This window comes from Canis aureus, chromosome 13 (assembly GCF_053574225.1).
Source record: "Canis aureus isolate CA01 chromosome 13, VMU_Caureus_v.1.0, whole genome shotgun sequence".
Taxonomy (NCBI): Eukaryota; Metazoa; Chordata; class Mammalia; order Carnivora; family Canidae; genus Canis; species Canis aureus.
This window is the reverse complement of record NC_135623.1, coordinates 44683493-44708306: the sequence shown is the minus strand read 5'-3', so window position 1 is coordinate 44708306 and position 24814 is coordinate 44683493. Positions and strand designations below refer to the sequence as shown.

Sequence of the window (24814 nt, the reverse complement as noted above, 5' to 3'; positions counted from 1 at the left end):
GTTCTCTCTGAAGAAAGTCCATGGTATTTTGAGAGGGATTGCATTAAACGTGTAAATTGCCCTGGGTAACATTGACATTTTCACAATATTAATTCTGCCAATCCATGAGCATGGAATATTTTTCCATATCTTTGTGTCTTCCTCAATTTCTTTCAGAAGTGTTCTATAGTTTTTAGGGTATAGTTCCTTTACCTCTTTGGAAGAACAAAGATGTATTTTTAATGCTTCATGAAAACAACAGAGGGAGGAGTTGGAGAGCTACAAAGTTAGAAATGTTGGCCTCCTCCACTCTTTCAAAGAGTTCAGAAAAACTAATTTTGTATAAAAAAGGAAAGAACCATCATTGAATACAAAGTTACTATGAGGAAAAAAAGAGAATACAGTGCAGAAAATGCTCCTCCAGACAATGAGAGCAAACCAGACTCTAAATTAAAAGGCACCAGCACAACTGAGGACAGAATTATAGTTTTGAGAACAAGGGGATCAAGTGAATGAAGGTTTACACGCTAAACAAGGAGATCCTACACCTACCCCAGTTCTCTTTCCCACTTAGTTCTAAGAACCTGTCAGCCAGATTCATAACCTCCAGGCAGAAAGACCAGAAGATTCCTCTCGAGGAATCTGACAAGACCAGGACAAAAGACCTAAAGATACTGACAACAAAGATTCCCCATCCAGATCATTTTTCAGAAAAGGTCTCAGGCAACACATAAGAGCTTTCAACTAGCCTTTTAGTGTATTCTGGTAGCTAATGATCACCACATAGCTGAGGAAAACCTTTAAAACAAGAGGCCAGGGGCGCTTGGGTGGCTTAATCCGTTGAGGGTCTGCCTTTGGCTCAGGTCATGATCTCAGGGTACTGCTCAGTGGGAGCCTGCTTCTCCCTCTCCCTCTGCCCCTCCTCCCCACTCATGGTCTCAGAAAAATATGAAACATGAATGGGTTTCATCTAATTCTATGTGCATAATCTGAATGTATGGCCAAAGTAATATGATCTTAAAGAAATGTTTAAAATGCACACCAGATTTGAGCCACAACTAAAGTGTTCCTTTGCTAGAGTCAGTATTATATATGCTGGAACTTAATCCTTCCCCTCACCTGAATTGAAGAATCATCAGAGCTTGAAATAAGAGTCTTCCCATCATCTGTGAACTGGATGTGCCGCACAGTTTTCTTGTGCCCAATCCTGGATTGGAAGATTCTGTTGTTTAGGAGTTCTAAAATCTTCAAAATAGAAAACCACAGATATTAGTGTCAAGAAATTCAGCTACACCCGGGAATTACCCAAAGACATTTAATTAAAATTAAACTACAGAGGGCAGCCCTGGTGGCTCAGCAGTTTAGCGTCGCCTTCAGCCCAGGGTGTGATCCTGGGGTCCCGGGATCGAATCCCACGTCAGGCTCCCTGCATGGAGCCTGCTTCTCCCTCTGCCTGTGTCTCTGCCTCTCTCTTTCTCTCTCTCTGTGTCTCTCGTGAATAAAGAAGTTTTTAAAAACTCTTTAACAAAAAAAATTTTTTTAATTTAAAAAATTTTTAAAAATTTAAGCTACAGAAAGGAATAAAATTTCCATCTCACAGTGCTTTCATTTTAATTAAAGACATACAAATGAGTGGTACATATATACACGCAAATGCATGCATGCACATACACACCCTAAAATAATACACTCACTGGAATGACCAGAGAGCAGTAGGAACCAGTGGTCCTTCTGAGAACTCAACTACACAATTCATCAAATAAGTGGCAGCCTGGACTCAGCCTCTAAGAAGAAAATGACATTTAAGATGGATGAGAGAGGGACCCCTGGGTGGCTAAACGGTTGAGCGTCTGCCTTTGGCCCAGGGTGTGATCCTGGAGACCTGGGATCAAGTCCCACATCGGGCTTCCTGCATGGAGCCTGCTTCTCCCTCTGCCTATGTCTCTCATGAATAAATAAATAAAATCTTAAAAAAAAAAAAAAAAAAAAAAGATGGATGAGAGAAAAGAAAGAAAAAAATTCCAGATGAGAGACAAGGCAAGCTCTTTATTAAACAACACATACAAGGAAAGATAGGGGGTGATGAGGGAAGTAAGCAGCAGAAAAGAGAGGAGTAGGCTGGGGAAAGTACACTGAGAAGACTTAAAAGGGCTAACCAAATGCAAAGTTTAAGAAAGTGGTAACAGAACTCAAAAACTAACGACTTATGTCAAAAAGGCTTTCAAGTGAACTCACCAAAAACAAAACAAAACAAGTTCTTTTGCCCAAATTAAATGTACTCAAGGAAGCCTAAGGAAAATACAAATGATGCTAATACAGGACATTATAGAAATTCAAACCTAACCTGTGTGTCTGATAAAAGGCAAACTGTGTGAGTGAGAGGGTTCCCCAATGAGCAGGACAGACAATCTTACAATTGCATAGGGCAAACAAAGGCAGGCTAGCATCATAGTTGAACACCATGACTCAGAGACCCAGGGTTTGAATTCTAGTTCTGCCATTTACTGATTTAATGAAAGTTGTGGAAACTAGGAGTTCAGACATCTGTAAAACAGGAATAACATCACCTACCATCCAGGGCGTTATAGTAATTCCATAAAATAATTTGATAAATACCTAAAAATGGTAGCTGTTATTATTTGATGATTATGCCCAACCACATGAAAATGTCATCTTACAGGTTAAACAGAGTTAAATATTGGTAATTAATAATATTTATATTATTTTATGACTTTGAGGAGGACAGGGATATGGATGAGGCACATGTGTGTTTTCTGAATTATTTCCTTAAACTATCTCTATGGCTTATTTCAAGACATTTAGATAGTAAAAACAAAAAAAGTAGGGCTGGCTTGACAACAAGGTAAAAAGAAGAGAGGAAGCAAAGATCCTTCAAGAATGAATAATAATATACACCAATCTGAGACAGAAGACTGAGGGAAGACTAAGGTTCAGTCATAAATGTCAACGATCCCTTGCTAAAAAAACATCCATAATATACTTTTTTCAGAACAGCACCCATCTTCAAAATAATTTTTCACAATGAAAAGAAACAAAACAAAACCTTAACCCATGCCAAATGGCCAAATATATAATACTGACATCACTTTCTAAACGCTCCCTTCTTCGCTCTGTCTATAAACACATAGTCTAGTCTCCTCTTTGTGGGGCAATACAGACTGGAGAATATTTGTGTATCTAGTTATAAAATAAATCCAAAGTAAAATACATGTGGCTACTGTCACAATTAATAAATTAAGAAATAATTTCAAAAAGTTTGGGTGAGAAAAGGAACCAATGTTCTTTGAAAAACTATTCTACAATTAAAGACAGCGTGCTTTGTGATAAAATCATTTTTATTATACTTTTTTGGCATTTTTAAAGATCTATTTGGTCTTCTTTATTAAGGATTTCAGGTGGTAAAGAGGAATACTTCTAATACTAAAGTAGAACAGAAAGGGTTGGTGAAACAGGTAGGCATTAGGCAACCCTGCACAGACATCCCCAATGAACCTTATCGGAACCAAAATGGAAACAGACACCAAAGGCTGAGTCTCTAAGGAGAGAAAAAAAATGGTCTTTGCACAGATAGCTAAATCTCTGACAGTATTTGATATACTTGGAGAACAGCAAAACAACTAGGTAGACAATGAGAACACAAAGAGACAAAAGGTATGAGAGACAGTAGTAAAGGCAATCTGAAAAATATACCACCAACAGGATTGTAAGATGATTTTTAGGCTAACAGAAGACTAATGATTAATATACTACAGAAAGGTTTCTTTAGTGTAAGTCTACAACACCAGACACATAATTCATTTTAAAAAAATAACTTCCCTGCACAGAAGGACTCTGAAGACTGGAACACAATACCTCAACGGCTCCATCTTCACCTCCAAATGCAATGTACTGAAGATGTGGACTTAGGCAACAGCAACTAACCTGAGCTTCAATCAGATAATCAATCTGACCTGTTTTTCCATTAATGAGCTAATGAAAAATAAGGCACAATCAGTTATGAGGCTGTAAGAGCAGTTTCTGTTTTTTAGAATAGAGACTTCAATTGAAAAAATAAAATGAAACACAGAAAATAACCAACAAGAGCTCCCAGGGGAACAATGAAGCCCTATCCTAGTCTCAGAAGCTGCATTTAGCACTTCACACCTTCATTTCATTTCACTTTTGTGGTTCAAATACATTTTCATAAAATAAAATGAGCTTTAAAGGTTTAAAAAGCAGCTGCTGTGCCCACCACCTGAGACACATCTGTCTGATTTATAATCCCACAGCTAGCTCTGCACCCTGTTTTCCATTTCTTCACAAAGCCCATTTTAATAGGGCTATCGTTTGTTAAAGTATACTTTTCGGATATTTTTCAAGGGGGCTTGTGAAATGGGACTGAGGATACATAAAAACCATATTCAAATAAAAATGGGTTTTATATCCTCTAAATTGCACACAAAACAATATAAATTAAGATTCTTTACCTTTTTGAGAGGAGGAGAAAGGAGCTTTGGAGAACCCATAAGCATAATCTGGGTGGCTAGACTTGCCTAATTTCATAATATGTACCAATGCCAATGATTATTATTTTAAGTCTCATTAATAAAGTTCTCATTATTCGACTAAAATATGTGACCGGGGGGGGGGGGGGGGGGGAATCCCTGGATGGCTCAGCAGTTTGGCGCCTGCCTTTGGCCCAGAGCGTTATCCTGGAGTCCCAGGATCGAGTCCCATGTTGAGCTCCCTGCATGGAGCCTGCTTCTCCCTCTGCCTGTGTCTCTGCCGCTCTCTCTCTCTCTTTCATGAATAAATAAATAAAAATCTTTTTTTTTTTTAAATAATAAATAAAAATCTTAAAAAAAAAAAAAATGTGACCAGGGAAACTACTTCTCAAGCTTGAATCAACTGTCAGCTATCTCTATTACACTCTAAAAGTCTTAAATCATTTTTCAACATGAAATAAGCAGTCATTTGTTTCAGGTACAAAGATTACAGGGGATCGATCAAGGTAGCCTTTATTTACAACATCTTATCCAGCAGATTCTGATCTATTAGGTATTCAAAATGAGACTGAATTGCTAAAAGCTGAATTTATCTTCATTCTCTCAATTATTATGAATTATATGAATTATTCTTCATTCTCTCATTGTCCATATTTTCCTAAGTAGTGACTAAAAACGTTTTGTTCATTTAAGTGGAACTTTTTTTTGTCAGTTTAACTATCCCCTAAACTCTCCCACAATCACTGACACAGAATAAAATACTTTTATAGTGAGATGACTTCTTTTTGAAGTCTCACAGTTATGACAACTATTTTAATAAAGGTAATACAAGCTTAAGGACACTAAACTTGACAAGAATATTGCCATGAAAAATATCCCAAGCCTGCTAAAAATCAGTTAACAAGACATGCACACTCAATTCCACACTCCCAAATCATCCCAGAAATACAGAGCATTAGGAGCTCCACCCTCAACATATTAAGGATGATAATAAAACTTGTAAAATGTGGGGATCCCTGCATGGAGTCTGCTTCTCCCTCTGCCTGTATCTCTGCCTCTCTCTCTATCTCTCATGAATAAATAATTAATAAATAAATAAATAAATAAATAAATAAATAAATAAATAAATAAATAAATAAAATGAAACTTGTAAAATGTAGACCACGGGGTATCTCACACCTTGACTCTGACCCCGACAGTAGACAGGGAGAAATTACCACACATCACAGACCGTTTACTCCCACATATCTGTCTCCAGAATTTAGATTCCACCTTCACTCTCTCTATATCCAGCTCTGATTTCTGAAGATAAAAAGGACCTTATAGGTGAAGAAAATGAGGCTCGGAGAAGTGTACAATTTACTCAACCATCACACAAAACCAGCTGGCAATAAACCCTATGCTGTACCTGTATCTCCAGAGTGAACAGTCACCGTTCTTCCTACTACATCAAATGGAGCTTTACAGCTTTAGAGCTTGTTAAACTCCATCCGACCCTCGGTCTGTCTCAAGTTCTCCTGGATTCCATGCAAATCAAGGAATGTGATCCAACAGGAAAGAAATGAAGTGCGACAAAGTATCACTTTTTTTCATTCTAAATACAAGCATATTTAGGCCTCAGCTCAAGACCCACATATTTATTCAACTAATACCTACCCAGCACCTGTTAGATACTACACAATTATGCCTAATCCCAAGTCCAAAACCAAACAAGGAAAATGTAAATTGAGTTCAATCAAAACAGTTTTTCCAATTGTTTTCTGAAAAATACTCACCTGCAGACGTTTTATATTGTCAACTGCAAGAACCATCACTTCATTTTCTTGAAACACAACATCTATTTCTTGCTTTAACACTATAGCAGAGTTCTTACATACTTTTTTGGTCTCCCAGAGCTAATTAAGAGATTAAAAAAACAAAAATAAGATAACCATATCCTAAAATATGTAAAAAGGCGGCTTAGATTCTTAAAGCAACATACAAACCACGCTTCACACTCAAAATACCTATGATATTACAAAATTCTCAATTATTAGATTATAATTCAACAAATATTTGTTAATTACATGCTATAATGGGTAGTAGTATTAAGAATAATGGGTGCTAGAGCCAAAATGCCCAAGTATGAACTCCTGTTCCACCTAAAGCTGCAACTTTGGGCAGGTTACTTAACGCATTGCTAATCAAAGTAAGAACTCCTGCTGGTCCTCAAACTGTCTGATACTAAGATAAGGTGCCTGCACCAGGATGTAAATCAACTATATCACTAACACACTGTTAGCAGTATGCTTAGTGATATGATTAATCTCTTCTTAACAAGGGCACCACAGTGACTTGGTGGGTTTAATAAGTATCTGTCTTCAGCTCAGGTCATAATCCCAGGGTCCTGGGACTGAGCCCCACGTTGGGCTCCCTGGTCAGTGGGGACCCTTGCCTCTCCCTCTCTCTCTGCCTCTCTCCTTGCTTGTGCTCTCTCTGCCAAATGAATAAAATCTTTTTTAAAAAAGATCTTTTTTAAAAAAAATAAAAATAAAAAAATAAAAATAAAAAAGATCTTTTTTTTAACAAGACTTCTTGATGAAGAAAGCGGGGAGCTGATTTACATTCTGGTTCAAGTTTATTGAGACTGGCACTTAAAGCAGAACTGACTTAACCTTTCTGGAACTATTTCCTCAGCTGCAAAAAGGACTGCTGTGAGAATTAGCAAACATAAGTATAGTACTTCACACAATGTCTAGCATACAGTAAATAGTAAAAAAAAAAAAAAAAAACAAACCTTCAGCTACAACATGTATAAAACACTATATTAGATGCTGCAGGGGTAAACCAGGGTCCCTGGCCTCAAAGACCTTACAGTTGGAAGATGTGTGAACAAGCTGGGGGAGCAGTGGAATACAGAAGGTGAGAAGTAGAGCAAATCTATACTTATAGCAGAATTTGGTAAGTACCATAAGAAAAGGACATAGAATTATATGACATTAAGGAGAGAGCCATTCCCCCAAAAGGAATACTAGGAAGGGCTTTGCAGGCTTGGAAAAACTTGTAGGATTGTTAAGATTTCAACAAGGAAAGAGACAGGGAAATGGGGTATTCCAAACATAAGAAACAACATAAGCAAAAGAAACAGGGAACTACAGGGTATTGAGAAAATGTGAGCAGTCTAGTCTAGGTTACCTGTAGGAATAAACCAAAAGAAAGACTGGAGCAGAATGAGGCCATACTGTGGAGAAGTTCAGTGTAGACTTAGGAGTACCTACTTCCTTTTAGTAGCCAAGAAAGCCACTATCTGTTTTTGAGCAAAAATGACATGACTGTGTTGTACATGAAGAAAGTATCTTGGAAGCAGCATACAGAAAACCAAGAAAGAAAAGACTGTGCCAAAGACTAATACATTAAGAGAGGCAACATGCTGGGGCGCCTGAGTGGCTCAATCAGTACACAGTGTGTGTCTCTGGATCTCGGTTGTTGAGGTCAAGCCCCATGTTGGGCACAGATATTACTTAAAAATAACAAAATCTTTAAAGAGAGAGAAAGAGAGAGAGAGAGAGAGAGAGACAACATGTAATGAACACCTGAACTTTAAATGAAAAAGCAGAAATAAGGGTTCCTGGGTGGCTCAGTTGGTTAAGCATCTAACTCTTGATTTTGGCTCAGGTCATGATCTTAGGGGTGTGAGATAAAGCCCTACATCGGGCTTGCACTGCATGTAGAGGCTGCTTAAGATTCTCTCTCTTCCTCTCCCTCTGCCCTTCTCCGTCCCACCTCTCTCTCTCCCTTTAAAAAAAAAAAAAAGTGGAAATAAATGACAGAAACTGGAAAGGCAGAATCCATTAGAATTGGCAAGTAATTGGACGTGGAAATTTAAGGTGAAGGAAAGTAAAAAATTAAGTCTCAGTATTTCTCACCCTGATTGTCTGGTCATCAGAAGATGTCAAAAATGATGATCCATCGGGAGAAAACATCACACAATGAACCCAACTTAAATGTCCTCTGCAATCAGCCACTTTTAAACAGGAGTCCATGTTCCACAACTACAAAATAAACATAGCACATAGGAAATCACATTCATAAGCATTTTGAACATATCAAGAATACTGAAAATAGAAAAAGTAAACCAGTAATTTCACTTCTATGAATATAGCCCCAAAACAAACTAGCAAAATTACAGAATGCCTTGTGCAAGATTATTCATTGCATCTTACTTTTAATAGCAAAAAACTGCAAACAACCCAAATGACCATCAATAAGGAACTGAATAAACTACATAATGGAATATTATTTAACTATAAAAACACCCAGTGACTAAGTCAGTGGGACAGATTCCTTACAGAAAATAAGCAAAGAGTATATCATATATATTTCTACAGAAAAATATATATATATTACACTATACACACACATCTGGATACATCCACAATATATAAGAGATGAAAAATAAATGTAAATATAAACAGATACAGATATGGAGATTTTATTTATTTATTTAAAATGCATACAGAGAGCACCTGAGTGGCTCAGTCAGTTAAGCCTCTGCCTTCGGCTCAGGTCATGATCCCAGGTTCCTGGGATAGAGCCCCACATCGTCCCTACCCTGGGCTCCTTGCTCAGAAGAGAGCCTGCTTCTCCCTCCCTCTCTCTGTTTCTCCCTCTCTTGCTGCCTGCCACTCTCCCTCTGTCAAATAAATAAAATCTTAATTAATAAATAAAATGCACACAGATATCTGCTTATATGTACAAAAAAATGTTGGAATGTTAAAATAAAAACAAAATGTTATCTACTTGAGGAAGTAGAAAAAGACTGGACAGAAGGGTGAGGGATGAAAGCAAGACTTCTCTGAATATAACATTATAAAGCTTTGATTTGGCATCATGCAAACATTTTATCTTTTTTAATCATCAAAAAAATAGACTATTTTCCACTGTCATCTAATCCTCATTTCAACTAATAGCAAAACCCTACAATAAATGAATATGCTAACTGTACATATACACATTTCTGTTACTCATGCATATTACAAATTGTCAGTGTCTGCCACCCTGACTGTACTTCGTCCTGAGTTCTGCTGTAAATTACTCAAATATATTCCAGTCTAATGAAGTACCATATGTGCCTGAGTTCCTCTCATTACACTCTGAATGACAGACCTACTTTATGCTTTCAGAACAAGCATGGACAAAACAAGTACTTCATCACATGCCCAGTGGTTTTCAATCAGTGAGTTCTATGGTTATAAATTAATTTTATAAAATTTTCTTTGCCTAATCACTAGAGTCCAAGCTCCTGTGGACATACAGAGCTAAAGGCCAAAAGTGAAAGTAGTTCCAGAACTAAAAACTCTCTCTTGAAAATACTTCCCTTTTTCCTTCTTGTTCTCTCCCATCATTTATCAGAGCCCCCCGCCAAACCAAGTCCTTACTGTTAAAAAAAAAAAGGCAATATTTCCTGGAGCTTTCTAATAGCAGAGAGTAGAGATTTAGAAGTGACAGGAAAGGCTGAAAAAGGAGTTGCTCCACCATTCTTCCTAAAAAATCCTGACAAAAACCCAGAGAGAGGAAATCTCTAACCATATCTACTCTGAGGATCTAAGGTAAGGTACAAGATCTCCTAGCATATTTGAATCTTTCAATTCAAGGACTTTGCTAAAAAGAACACTGCCCACAGCACCCTACTTCTTCCCACCACTTCAAACAGGGCTGGAGCTTGTTCACACTCACTGCCTATGCTTCCAATGGGTAATTCTTGGCAGGAACGTTCTTTAGTGTTAGTTGCACTGTATTTGCTTCTGTACTTGGAATTAAGTAGAGTTTACAGAATACATCCACTCTCTCATCTTATGTGTATTTCCATGCTGAAGGGCTACAGCTCAGAAATTCTTACCCCAACAGCTTTGCAGTAAGGGACAAGTCTGTCAAGCTCACTAAAAATTGCTGAAATAAGCACAGAACATGAAAGTCTTGCAGTAGTCAAGTTTCCTTGGAGGATAGACTGTGAACCAAGTAGATTTCTCTATTTTCCAGATAAAGGCCCATACCCACCTTCTTGGACTGTCATCACAAGTATCTTCAAATTACCTTATGGTAAGACCCACTCAAGGAGTAAGTAGTAACAAAGCTTGGAAAAACTAATCCATCTTGGAGAAAAAAATACCAGAAATTCACTGCTTTTTAAAAGAAATATGGCCATTCACAGACCATTTCATTCTTGAAATTCTTCCAGGATCAATTAGGTATGGACTCTGAATATAAAATCTATCGGGTAAGTACAAAATTATAAATATAGGTAATTTATAAGAGTCATTTTATTCATTATTGCTTACCAATGAACATCCTAAGTTAACCAATTCTAAACTCAACTTTCATCTTATTCTTCTCAATGATCTAAGAAATCTGAACTGGACTCATCTCTTATTTCTTTTACAGAAGAGTCTATGCCTATATTGTTTAAGAGATGCCATTGTTTCTGCCCAGGAAACCAGTGGTCATTCCACTGTGTCCCCAGACCTTGGCACATGCTAGCCATTCAATAAATATTTGGTGACACTGTCATTCCCTGTCATACTGTTAAATCAAATCTTTGATCACTGCTAAAATAAGAAAGCTGGCTATACAGTTTAATATCCTAAAGCTATAGGTCATTATGCTGTGAAGAAAATGCTCTACTACTTCTCAAACATCCTCAGTAGTTAATGGTTTAAGGAGCCCATTCTTTGGCATCTTTGTACTTCTGGAGACCTAACTTCAAAGAGTAAGTAAACCACTCACCTCCACACAGCACTGGGACAAAGCCACTACTGCCAAATGATTTTGGGGGGAGAAGTCACAGTACTGGATGGTGCTGTGATGGCCTGTATGGATTTCTGCCAATAAGCCACCAGTATGAATGTCAAATAGCTGTCAATATAAAATAGGTGAAAGTAAAATACTTTAAAAAATATGGTATAAAAAAAATATGGTATACTCAAACTGAATCTAAATTTTTAAGTCCTTAAAAAAAAATTTAGATAAATAAATAAATAAATTTTTAAGCCCTGAAAAGATACAATTACTGATAACTGGCATAATTATTGACAGTCATAAATAAAATACAAATCAGTATAAGCATACTTTTAAAATACTGCTCATCTTGAAACATGTTTCTTTTAAAGAAAAATTTATCACAGATGATGTTTCAAGCTGGCCTAGGGAGAACTAAAACTTTTGTGACTAAATGAATAGCCTAGCCAAATTAACATACAGAGAAGTTCTCCTGAATGCTTGTTTATTCATAAGAGGAAAATGGATATTCATAAATGAAGATGATCGAAATAATATAGAGCAGAGGCTTGCTAACATGAAATTAGCTCAACTAAAAGAAAAGTTAGCTCAACTATTTATATTTCTCTTCGAGGATATCAAAATACTCCATTACAATCATTTCCCCATTTTTGAACAAAAAAAGCTATTTTTGAATAATGCAAACAAACTTTTAAAAATTTTTTTTCTATGATAGTCACACAGAGAGAGAGAGAGGCAGAGACATAGGCAGAGGGAGAAGCAGGCTCCATGCACCGGGAGCCCAATGTGGGATTCGATCCTGGGTCTCCAGGATCGCGCCCTGGGCCAAAGGCAGGCGCCAAACCCCTGCGCCACCCAGGGATCCCTAAAAGATTTTTAAATGTTGGATATACTCTTCTGAAGTTTTTGCCAAATGACAAAAATATTTATACCAATACAGCGTTGTGATTTAAGACCAAGGCATGGGCTTCCAGTGGAAGCCATGAGTATGTTTTGTGAACACAGAGCCCTTCAAGCATGCACAGATGGTAAGCAGTGCAGCATCAGGAGCTGACAGCAAAAGACAGGAAACCATACTTAAAATGCTTCCCAGGACAGGTCATACTAAAAACTAATGGAGGAGAGCCACAGAGGAAATTTAAGAAGTATAGAATAGGCAGCTGTCTTCATTATTGGGTAGTAAAAAGTAAAAACCTAACAATTAGAACAGCCTAACAGAAAAGCACTTTGAAAATCACCTAAACCAATAACCAATGTACTCAAAAATTTTTTTTAAAATGATGCAGAAAGTATTCCATGTTTTAAATAAATTTGAGAAACACTGGATTAACCAATATAAATTACTTCTGTATTACTGAACTTCTGGAGGCCTTAAGTATGTTATCATACACGGAGTAACTCTAATGAGGGAAAACAACACATGATATTTCCCAATCTGTGTGACCATGGAGGACTCTCCTCACAAAGCCTACCAACATCCCCTGGAGCACAGTTTTGAGAACTATGAAGTTAGAGAGCCTCCCCAAAATCATACAGCTATCCTTTCTTTATATCAATAAAGTATACAAAGCAAAAATCAATTTGACATTTTCATCTTCTTTAAATCAGGCTAATTTTGGCTTGTTAAAATAATGATACTTACAAAGATTTTATTTTTTGCTGCCACCATTATCCTAGTGCCATCAGCAGACCATGAACAACATTTCACTATCACTTCCATATCCTCTTGAGGCTCCTCTGAATTTAGGAAGAACTGCTTCACATTAATGCTTTTCCTCTCATTTGCTGATTTTACATCCCAAAGCTTCAGATTGCAAAGATTAAAAAAAATGTTTAAATTTGTTTTAATCTCAAATCACACCTCTAGAATTCCACCTGGATTAAATGTCATGCAAATATTCACTTTTTCTCATGAAATACTTTCACTTATGCATGACTTTTTATAAAACTTTTAAATTAAGTACTCCAGCTTATTTCACCACCTTTCCAAAAAGAAAAAAAACAAAAACAAACACAAAACTAAAAGCACTGCCAGAAGTGCAAAATGCAGAATATAAAACTAAGTAAAATACTAAAAACTCCTTGCATGGTGTGAAGGAAGCTAAAGATTAGGTGTTGACAGTAAGGATGAGAGTAGAAAAAAAGTGAGAGGAGACTCACAACTTGTCACTGCTGCCCTCTGCTGTGCCAGGCATGAAGTTTGCCTCCATCGACTGTATGCACAGCCTGGACACCACACAAGGCCCAGTCTATGGCATGTTAAAAACATAGCAAAGCATCCAGAGACATAAGGAAGTCCCTGAAAACAGAAAACAAAGAATATGCTGGAAAGAAGCAAAGCACCTTGTGTGTATGGTGGGGGCAAACAGAGCTCTAAAACAACTGAATCCTGAGGAATGTGATTCAAAAGACTCTAAACTCACTCACTAGCAGAGCCACCTGAACAGCACAAAGAAAAAGTCCTTCAAGAAGACTTCAGTCCCCTAGGCCTTAAGCAGCATCCCAGCTTCATAGAGTGATAATGGCTGCCATGCTCAGACCAAGGGTTGGCCAAGGACAAGGACAAAAAATAATAAATAAATAAGCTGTTTCCTAGGCTTTACCTCCGTTTCCAAAGAACAGCTCCAAGATAAAACCAGATTTATCTGACCAGGCACATTTTTAAATCTCTCTCAAGTCCACAGACATATTATATACACCCAATACCAAAACTCTTCCCCTTGCAACAAATATGGATAAACTGGATAAAGCAAGAGACATCAGATACTAAAACAGCCTTTCTTGATACTTAGAGAGGGGGGAAAAAAAAAAACCTACATATAAATGCCAGAAGCTTTAGTCACATCAACTAGAATATATGAGAAATCACACCATTTCACTCTTAATATGAAAAACAAAGCAACTACCGCCTGGATTTAAGAAAGAAAGACAAAAAAACTAACACAGCCCAATTTCATTAAATCTGTCTAAACTATATTCTGCATCTGGACCTGACTTCAGCTTCTACCCAAGTGTGATGAAATTTCACATATCAGGGGACCAAGTAAATACCAGCATTTGATTTTCAGCAAGTCACCAAACTATATCAAGGGCCCATGTGCACACTGGCCCTTGAGTTTTAAATGGCAAACTTACATTTTAAATGTTTTAAATGTTGATGAAATGGTTCATCAACAGGCCTGAAAAACACATGCTGATCAACATACCCTGTAAAATGCTTAGACGATTACAGAGCCATTTGGGGCAGGAAACAGCTTTACAGTTTTTCATCCTCTCAGAAGGCAAAAGCTTTAGAAGACTTTGACCTTGAAATGCTGTTATCCAACATCATTTTGCAGGACCTCTGCTTACTACATGTCTATCAGCATGAGCCGACTAACGATACTGGCTTAACAGCACTGTGGGAAAGCTGCCACAAACACGGTAGTTCTCACCAAGAGTGCAATAATGTCTCTCCCCCACTGCTAGTGCTCTGTACTCTACAATCACATTTTGATACTCACACATGAAGTCAAAATCCTGTCCCTGAAGACTTTTAACACTGTTTTCTTTTGAGTTTGGACAAGTCTTAATTTGATTTGAAGGGACACAGCAAAGGCTTATCATCTTGAACACATTAACCACTATGCTAGTCACTTTGAGATTATATAAATAAATCAGGTATACATACCTCTCCCAAGGACTTTACAGGTCAATAAAGGAGGTAAGACAAGCCTTTAAGTGACTCTCAGACAACGTACCTCAGATGTGTCATTTGAGAGGAAAAGATACAGCAGAGTGGGCATGTTAGACCCAAGTTTTGGACTTGAGGGAAGAGTTTTTGCAGAGGTGGACACCACTGTCTCCTCCTGAAGATTAGCCTACTGTAGACCAGTTTAGGATGGACAGAATTTTGACACTAAAAAGACAAGAGGAATACTCTACGGCCTAGATTCTAGGCTAAAGGGTCAGAATAAGCTTAAGTACAAAATGGGAAAGCAAAGACAATGAAAAGAGAAAACAGGCTGCAGTTTGGGTACAGCACCAGGTGCCTGGACACAGTCCTCACCTATTCTCAGGGCCCCCTTTTACCATTTCCATAACTCGTCAATTCCCTTATCTCTCTCTCCAACTGGAATCTGAACAACTTCAGGCCAGGAACTAATTGTTTGATGTTTTGTTTTTAGTATTTAAAACCCAAATGCCAGTATCTGGCACATAGTAGGTATTCAATAGATAATCAAAAAAATACATTTTAAGTGAACAGATAGATTCTTCTTGTGTTTCAAGCACAGGTGAGTAGAAACAATAGTGTTACTGAAGGAAATAGGGTTCAGGTTAAAGATGCAGATGGAACACATACATTCATCTTCATGTCTTCCCAAAATCCACATAAAACAATGGTAAGGAAAATTTTTCTCCATAGGCATAGTTCACAAGACAAACAAGAAAGGAAGAAGAGTTAACAACCACAAAATGTAAAGGATAAAAAGCAGAAAGACAAGTGATAAGGAGGCTCCTAAAAACTGAATCCTGAGCACACCATGGGGAAAGCCAAGCAGCAGCCCAATTCATAACATAAAACTCCTAAAAAGCTAAGGAAGTGTTGCACCAGGTACCTTCTGATAAAGGTGGAGTATCACTACAAATCCCTTGAAATCCCCTCCACAACTATGCAATCCAGGTTGCTATATCTCTACTCTAGCTGAAGAGTAGAGGGTTTTTCTACACCCTGCACAATTAAGAGCAGGGTCACCATTTTGAAAATAGAGAAATTAAGAGAAAGTCTATATCCCAAATGTTGAGATCTCTACTTAAACATCTCAGAACCTGCCAACCAGACTTATACCCTACAAGCAGGAGACTGAAGATTCTTCTCTGAATATCCAAAAGATCAAGACAAAAGATCTAAAGAATATGACATTAGGAGTTTGCCATCAAAAATGGAAGGCAGATTACCCTACAGGGAAACTCACAAAAAGCAAGCTTACAATTCCTTACCAGCCTTTTAGCGCTGCATTCTTAAATATGAGCAGGATATATATCTACTACATATACAGATCTTCTTCAACTTACCTCCCAATAAACCTATCATAAGTTGAAAATGCATTTAATACAGCTCATCTACCTTAAGCGTGCTCAGAACACTAATATTAGCCTACGACCCGGCAAGATCATCTAAGAAAGCCTATTTTATAATAAAATGTTGAATATCTCATATAATTTATTAAATACTGTACAAAAGCAAATAACAGGGTAGTGCTACAGACAGGTTCTAAGTGTATCGGTTGTTCACTCTCATGACTGCATGGGAGACTAGGAGCTACAGCTCATTGCCACTGCTCAGCATCACAAGTGAGGATCATACTGCATATCACTATCCAGGGGAAAGATTAAAATTCAAAATTTGAAGTACAGTTTCTACTGCATGTGTATCACTTTTGCACCATCATGAAGTTGAAAAACCTTAAACCATCGTAAGTCAGAAACCATCTGTAGATATACACAAGGTCAGATAGCTAAGTTATATTTCTAAAAGACAGCAGAAACCAAAACCAACACAGAAAACATTGACTATACAGGAATATGAATTAAAAAAAAAACTATTAACGCCCACAAAAAGATAACTGCATCCATGAAACAAAAATAGGATAAAATGAAAAAGGAACAGAATTCTTCTGGATCAGAAGACTGGGTACTTAAAAATATGACAACAGAAATTAAAAATCCAACGAAGGATTAGAAAGTAAAGCTAGAAAATAAAGCTAAAGAAATCTTCCAGAAAGGAGGGCAAATGGACAAAGAGAAATAGAGAAAAATAATAACCAAAAAACCAAACAGGAATTCTAGAAAAAAAAGGAGAGAAGAGGGCAGGCCGGGTGGCTCAGCGGTTTAGCACCACCTTCAGCCCAGGGCCTGATCCTGGAGACCCAGGATCAAGTCCCATGTCGGGCTCCCTGCATGGAGCCTGCTTCTCCCTCTGCCTGTGTTTCTGCCTCTCTTTCTTTCTCTCTCTCTCTCAAGAATGAATAAAACCTTAAAAAAAAAAAAAAAAGAAAAAGGAGAGAAGAATAAATTAAATAATTAAAGAAAGCCTAGGGACGCATGGGTGGTTCAGCTTTGGCTCAGATCATGATCCTGGAATCTGGGATCAAGTCCCGCCATCAGGCTCCCCACGGGCAGCCTGCTTCTCCCTCTGCCTATGTGCCTGCTTCTCTATGTCTCTGATGAATAAATAAATATATCTTTTTTAAAAAATTAAAGTAAGCCTAAAGAACTGAAGTATTTGAATTTCCAAATTGAAAGAAGCCACCGAGGGACGCCTGGGTGGCTCAGTGGTTGAGTGTCTGCCTTTGGCTCAGGGCATGATCCTGGGATCCGGGATCAAGTCCCACATCGGGCTCCCTGCATGGAGCCTGTATCTCCTTCCGCCTGTGTCTCTGACACTCTCTCTCTCTCTCATGGAGAAATAAATAAAATCTTAAAAAAAAAAAAAAAAAAAAGAAAGAAAGAAGCCACTGAATGCCAAAGCACAAGAAATGAAGACAAACCCACACCAGGACACTTAAGAAATTTTAAAAAAAATTTTTTTTCTGAAGATAAAGATCTTAAAAGTTTCAAGACAAAAAAATAGATTATATATGAATCAGAATGGCCTCAAACTTTTCAAGACAAACTTTAGAAGAGAGAAGACAAGGGCATAATGTCTCCAAAATTCTCAGGAAAAATTACTTACAACTCAGAATTCTCTATGTAGTCAAAAATAGCAAGTATAAAGACACAGTCTCAAAAATTTATCTCCCAAAGATTCTTTCTTAGGAAGCCAGAGATTCTCCACCAGGGGGAAAATAAAGCAAAAATGATGACAAGAAATCCAAGAAACAGGGATTCCCTGGGTGGCTGAACAGTTGAGCATCTGCCTTTGGCTCAGGGCGTGATCCTGGATTCCCAGATTTGAGTCCTGCATTGGGCTCCCTGCATGGAGCCTGCTTCTCCCTCTGCCTGTGTGTCTGCCTCTCTCTCTCTCTGTGTCTCTGATGAATCAATAAATAAAATCTAAAAAAAAAAAAAAGAGAGAGAGAGAGAAAATTCCAAGAAACAGAGTTTCGAGTTAAGAGGAAAGTAAAAGGAATTGTGGGAATAATAAAAGGATGTCCCAAGATGGCAGCCGGACACTCGTAGTATTACCAATCAGAATGGAGCAAGACAAAGCCCTCCAAGAAAGTTATTTCCAAGAAAAGAAAATTTATCAAATACCTGATAAGTTTGAATAACTTGAGAGGCAATTTTGAAAAGTGTTAGTTTGAAGATGAATTAGTGATGAACGCATTGAAAAATAAGAATAGGGATCCCTGGGTGGCGCAGTGGTTTGGCGCCTGCCTTTGGCCCAGGGCGTGATCCTGGAGACTCGGGATCGAATCCCACATCAGGCTTCTGGTGCATGGAGCCTGCTTCTCCCTCTGCCTATGTCTCTGCCTCTCTCTTTCTCTCTCTGTGACTATCATAAATAAATAAAAATTTTTAAAAAAATTAAAAAAAAATAAAAAAATAAAATAAAATAAAATAAATAAAAAATAAGAATAATTTGTTAAAAATAATATTAAACGTACAGCACATTTAATCCCAATTAATTGGATTAATTGATCCCAATTTATTAATTAATTAATCTTGTTTAATTGTTCTTAAACAAGAACTTGTATGAGAAAGGAAATAACTCATACTGTGTGACTCAACTGTGACCAGTGACAACGATGTAATTTCTGAATACTGATCTGATCAAAATCATTAAACATACAGGAACCACAAAAAGGGGGTCAAGTTTTGGAAGAAAATACAGTTCAGTGTGGAGCACGGTACGTTTGAGGCACAGTGTATAATCTAAGTGACAACAACTAGCAAGTACAAGCAAAAGAAATGAGGGCTGGAGGTAGTAACACATCTGAAAGTCACTTAAAGAGATGAGAGTTGAAACTATGGGACTGATACTGGGATGGAAGAAAAGTAATGGAGCAGTATTCAAGGTTAGATGCTTAAGGAGCAGCTATATTGTAGTGGGCAGGGTAAAAAAGTTAAAGAAGGGGTTAGAGGGGCACCTGGGTGACAAAGTTGGTTAGTGTCTGCCTTTTACTCAGGTCATGATTCCAGGGTCCTGGGATCAAGCCCTCCATCAGGCTCCTTGCTCAGTGAGGAGTCTGCTTCTCCCTCTGCCACTCCCCCTGCTTGTGCTCGCATACTCTCTCTCTCCACCTCACTCATATAAATAAATAAAATCTTTCAAAAAAAGCAAAGAAGAAGGGGTTAGAGAGATAAAAGGAAAAAGTAGAAAACACTGACCTCAGAAGAGGAGAGTTTCAAAAAGGAAATATAGGTGGTTGATGGGGGAAAAAGTGCTAACCACTGGTATTACAACAAAAAGAATGAGGCCTGGATAAAGAAAAGTATCAGATTTCACACTAATCCAAAAAAGCATTAACCTTTACAACAAAAAGAATGGAGACTGAAAACAAAACTGGATTTTACACGCTTCAAGGAAATACAAGAAAAACATGACCAGGCTTAAAACAAGTTTTCGAAATTGAGTGAATAGTCAGGAAATGGAGGCAAGTACAGGTGGCTTAAAAAGTCTAGCAATAAAGGGAAAGAGAAAAACAGAATGACTATTTCAAAGGATAACACAATCTATGGAGCATCAAAGGTTTTTTACTTTTTCGTTTTAGAAAGGCCCAAGAACATGTGTAGGCTGTGGGACAGGACCCCAAAGTGAAGAAAAGCTAAAGATACAAAAAGAAAGAAGAAATAATCAGTGAAGCACAATGTGCAAGGGAAGAAGAAAAAAGGAACAGTAGGCATAAGTAGAGAACTTTCTGGGAACTGAGATGAAAAAAAAAGAAAGGGAGCTGGAATTTTTATGGCAATTTTTGAGGAGACTTATGGAGGGAGGAATTCTTATTAAGGGGTGGTGTCAACCCTCTGAATAGGTATGAGGTAAGGTTCTCTCCAGAGAATGAAAGGGATGCAGTGACAACATTGGGGGCTTAAAAACAACAGCAGAAGTTTGAATTGGAACTGTGGTGAATAAGGCAAATCAATTAGGAATGAACAGACCATACCTGACAGCAAAGAAGGTACACCTTAAATGTATAAAACATAAATAGTCTGGTTTCACAAATGTCTTGAACATTAAACAACCTAATAATGGAATAATACTAAGGAAAATGGAATCTTTCCAAAACTTGGAATTGGCAATGGTGAGAAGATGGAAAAACTTGAGATATAAAATGTCTTCTTCTGAAATCATTCACTTAATAGAAAACAAGAAATAACAGGCCCATATAACTCAAAGATTCTCTTAGAAAAGGGTTGTCTTAACACTTACAAGGGTATTCTGAAAAACTTCCTCTGATACAGAATGTCCTAAAGGAAGAGATGGATATTTAGTATCTGTAGATAACATGTCAGAGAAGTCAAAATCTATTTACCTGAATATTCTATGTAAGAATGCTTCCAACATCTACTAATGGCTAGAAAATTCTTTAAAGTGGAATTTTACCCAGAAAGGGCTCCTAGATGCCCTGAAGTAATTTATACAAAAACGAGTTATCTTCAGTCAGCAAAGAGAGATCAAAGATTCAACCAGAGGATCAGCATCAAGAGATTTCACCTTCCTATAACTGAGGAGTTACCTATTAGCATTAACAAATCTCCTCCTCTAGTGATTCTAACAAAATAGTGTCCAGGAGAGCTCAAGTATTTCTCTGGAAAAAATATATGTCAAGAAAATTTACTGAGTGCATGTTTTGAGTACAATTCTGTACTATGAACTTCAGAGAGCACAAGATGATGCAAGGTCTCTGTAGATCATAAATCTATATTCAATCTTAGCAAAGAAAAGAAGACACATGAAAATGACTGAACCGAACAGCACATTTACAAGAGGAAATGAGAAGACAACTGAATAGTTTGTATTAATATATATAAATATATCTAAAAGGATGGATGTACTCAGAACCAGATAGATGGATGTGATAAAAGAATACTTTCTAAAGGAGGCTTTAAAGTTTTGAGGGTTATTAAAAAATATGGGCAAGGGAGCTGCAGGCCAAAAATCCCAATAAAGAGTAATGAGATCTGTATAGGAACAGTAGCTGACATTAACTACCAAATTATCTTGCCCAGAATGCTTAGGGTTAAGGGGGCTAGAAGAAACAAAGTGACCAGGAACAGAGGTAACAGAATGATGGAACGTAAAGAACCTTACAGGTGCACCTGATGAGTCTGGGTTTATAACAACTTAGAATATGGTACTTCTGTGTCCCAGCTGAAAGTGGTAAGAGTTATTCTAGCAGTTCTTTTTGTTAATATTCCATTTATTTATTCATGAGAGACACAGAGAGAGAGGCAGAGACACAGGCAGAGGGAGAAGCAGGCTCTCTGCAGGGAGCCCGATGTGGGACTCAATCTCAGGACTCCAGGATCACGCCCTGAGCTGAAAGCAGACGCTCAATGGCTGAGCCACCCAGGCACCCCATGCTAGCAGTTCTGTACCAAGATTAGGAGGAATGGAGAATATATTTTAAAAAGCTGCTATCAAAAGCATAAGGGGATGATAGCATGAACTAGAGTAAACACTATAGAATGAAAGGGGAATAGATAGACTGAAAGATTAAGTGAAAGATGGATTAGACAAGACCAAAGGAGGAAAGGAGAATCGATGAAGAGGAGACTAGAATGATGGTAGAGACAAAAATAATAAAGAAAGTGGGATTGGGATCTTATTTGAGACAGTAAAAATTTAAAGAATTTAGGGTTTTTTTTAGGACTATAAACTTCAGGAGGTTGAATAAACTTTACTCCCTAGTTGTTTTCTTTTTCTAATATTTATTTATTTATTTATGATAGAGAGAGAGAGAGAGAGGCGCAGAGGAGGAGGGAGAAGCAGGCTCCAGGCCGGGAGCCCGATGCGGGACTCGATCCCGGGACTCCAGGATCGCGCCCTGGGCCAAAGGCAGGCGCCAAACCGCTGAGCCACCCAGGGATCCCCTTTACTCCCTAGTTCTGAGTCTTCCCCCAAATAAGACTTTTCAAGAGGAAAATATGAATTAAAAAGCAGAATAAAGGATAAATAAAAGTAGGGCCTTTACAAATTGACTCCAAATACCTCAAAATTTTATTAAACCATAAATATATGCTTAAAAAATAAGAATTCAAAATATATACACTTTAAAGCATAAGTCAGTAAACCATTCATAAAAAATCACTACAACAAGCAATTACAGTTCTATTAAATACCCTAGAAGTTGAAAGAAGCACTTCCTATAGAAATGTGAAAAAGAGAAACCTATTCCTACAACCAAATCATAAAACCACAAAATTGCAACCAATTTTAATGATAAACAAAAGCGTACCTTTAATGTTCCATCAGCTGAACAACTAGCCAAAAGCTTATCATCTGGTGAAAATCTGCAGTGATTGACTGAATTTGTATGGCCAAACATGGTATTTCGACATTCTTTTTGATTCAAATCCCAGAGCTATTTGAGAAAGATAAAGAAATAACTAAAAAACTAGTACTGAATGAGGAAAAGTTAGAAATTACATAATGTTCTTCCTTCTCTCTCATTTAAGCTTTTTCAATTACAGAAAAATATTAAATTTGTAAGTAATGCAAAGGTATCAAACAACAAAGGTGAACTTGTGATTACCAAGTAATGGGCAGCCCTTAGATCAGCACCTAAATCTATCAAGGGACCAAAGGCTTACTAAGGCATTTAGTCTGAACACTAACTAAATAATTACTGCTTATCTTAACAAAGTAGTTTGGAATCATTATTATTTTACTCAGCTCTATAAGTATTAATATGTAAAATAAAACACCCCCGAATTTTTTTAGATGCTAGGTTACCTAAATGGTCATTTCTAAGATTTCCCAATGCAAACTCTGAATCTAGGACTCAAAAATCGAAAGCAAAGATAGGTATAAATACATTTGACAGGCATTATACAATAGGCTTGAAGAGCAAGTTAACAACCAAATCCAGAATCCACAGAACAAATGATTCAATTTCTCTAATGAATCAATGGCATAAAAAAGAGGGAGAGGGGAAGGGCAACTTCTACAGAATAAGAGATTTAAGAAACATAACAATCAAATGTCACCTGAAATTTGTATGCTCATTCCAACAAATCTATGGTAGAAAGAGAAGTTTTAAGAATGGGGAAGGGGCATCTGGCTGGGTAAGACTGTGTAACTCTTGATCTTGGGGTTCTTGAGTTCAAGCCCCACATAGAGTGTAAAGATTAATAAAAATTAATAAACTTGAAAAAAAAAGAGTAACGAGGAAAAGCGAACATGGACCAGATATATCACAAAACTAAACTTAATAAAAGTTAGAGCTAGACAACGGATACCACAAAGGTTCATTATTGTACTCTCTCCTTTTGGGTATGTTTGAAAAGTATATAAAATATAAATAAAAAGGGCTATGGTCCTCTCTGAGGACCAACTGATCTTGGCAAAAATCCTTTGGAAATGATCAATGAGATAAGTCCTGTTCTTCATGTCCATCTCCATCCTAATCTCCTTTATCCCAATCCTAGATAAATCCAATTTTTCAGATAAGTCACATGGGGCAGCTTCAGATTTACATATTTTCATTGGCTTCTCTCAGTTCGAGAGTCACAAGAAGTGAATTCTAATTTTCCGCATGGTAATGCAGGTGTCATATGGCAGATCTTAAAGTAAAACTTGTCCTTAATTAAAATCGTTGACTAACCATTCGACCCCCTACATCACTGTGCTCTCATATCCTAGAGCTTTTTGTCTATAATTAAAATGAGGAAATATAAACTTTCCCCTACTAAGTGTTAAAAAGAAACATCAAAAATTAATCATAAATAATACAGAAGTCTTAGTTTTTTTTTATTTTTAAGATTTTATTTATTTACTCATGAGAGACACAGAGAGAGAGAGAGGCAGAAACACAGGCAGAGGGAGAAGCAGGCTCCAATAGAGGGAGGAAGTCTTCGTTTTGTTTTGTTTTTTACTTTTTTATTTTTTTAAGATTTTATTTATTTATTCATGAGAGACACACAGAGAGAGAGAGAGAGGCAGAGACACAGGCAGAGGGAGAAGCAGGCTCCATGCAGGGCGCCCGATGTGGGACTTGATCCCAGGTCTTCAGGATCACGCCCCGGGCCGAAGGCAGGCACTCAACCGCTGAGCCACCCAGGGATCCCAAGTCTTAGTTTTTTAGAAGTGGATTTATTCAATAGGGTAAATCATATTTGAGTAATAATGAGCTATGATTGTAAGTCTATATTAGTTATTTTAATATTATGTTATTTTAATCCAATCCAGTGTTTTCAAATTGTGCAATGCAGGCAGGCCCCTAGGGATTGCAGAAACATGTCTGAAATGGATACTGGGTAGAATAAGCAAGGAAACAAGAGAGTATAGAAAAGCAAGCCCAGGGGCATCTGGGTGGCTTAATGGTTAAACATCTGACTTTGGCTCAGGTCATGATCTCAGGATCCTGGGATCTAGCCCACATCAGGCTCCTTGCTGAGCCAGAAGCCCC

At 37.5% G+C, this 24814-nt stretch overlaps 1 protein-coding gene across 25 annotated transcripts in view; it reads right to left on the bottom strand.

Annotated features, from left to right (window-relative positions):
• APAF1 (apoptotic peptidase activating factor 1) overlaps window positions 1-24814 on the bottom strand; it is a 144443-nt gene that overhangs the window by 78001 nt on the left and 41628 nt on the right. For 21 of the 25 annotated variants that reach the window (XM_077845988.1, XM_077845984.1, XM_077845990.1 and 18 more), the window contains 7 exons: window positions 22643-22768; window positions 12901-13062; window positions 11247-11375; window positions 8390-8515; window positions 6260-6379; window positions 3853-3969; window positions 1099-1224 (listed from right to left, as the gene is read on the bottom strand). In XM_077845988.1, the coding sequence (XP_077702114.1) occupies window positions 1099-1224; window positions 3853-3969; window positions 6260-6379; window positions 8390-8515; window positions 11247-11375; window positions 12901-13062; window positions 22643-22768 (906 nt within the window). Of the gene's footprint in view, window positions 1-1098; window positions 1225-3847; window positions 3970-5892; window positions 6002-6259; window positions 6380-8389; window positions 8516-11246; window positions 11376-12900; window positions 13063-13418; window positions 13558-22642; window positions 22769-24814 lie in introns of those variants that run through there. The other 4 variants (XM_077846004.1, XM_077845995.1, XM_077845997.1 and 1 more) reach the window with 4 other exon arrangements.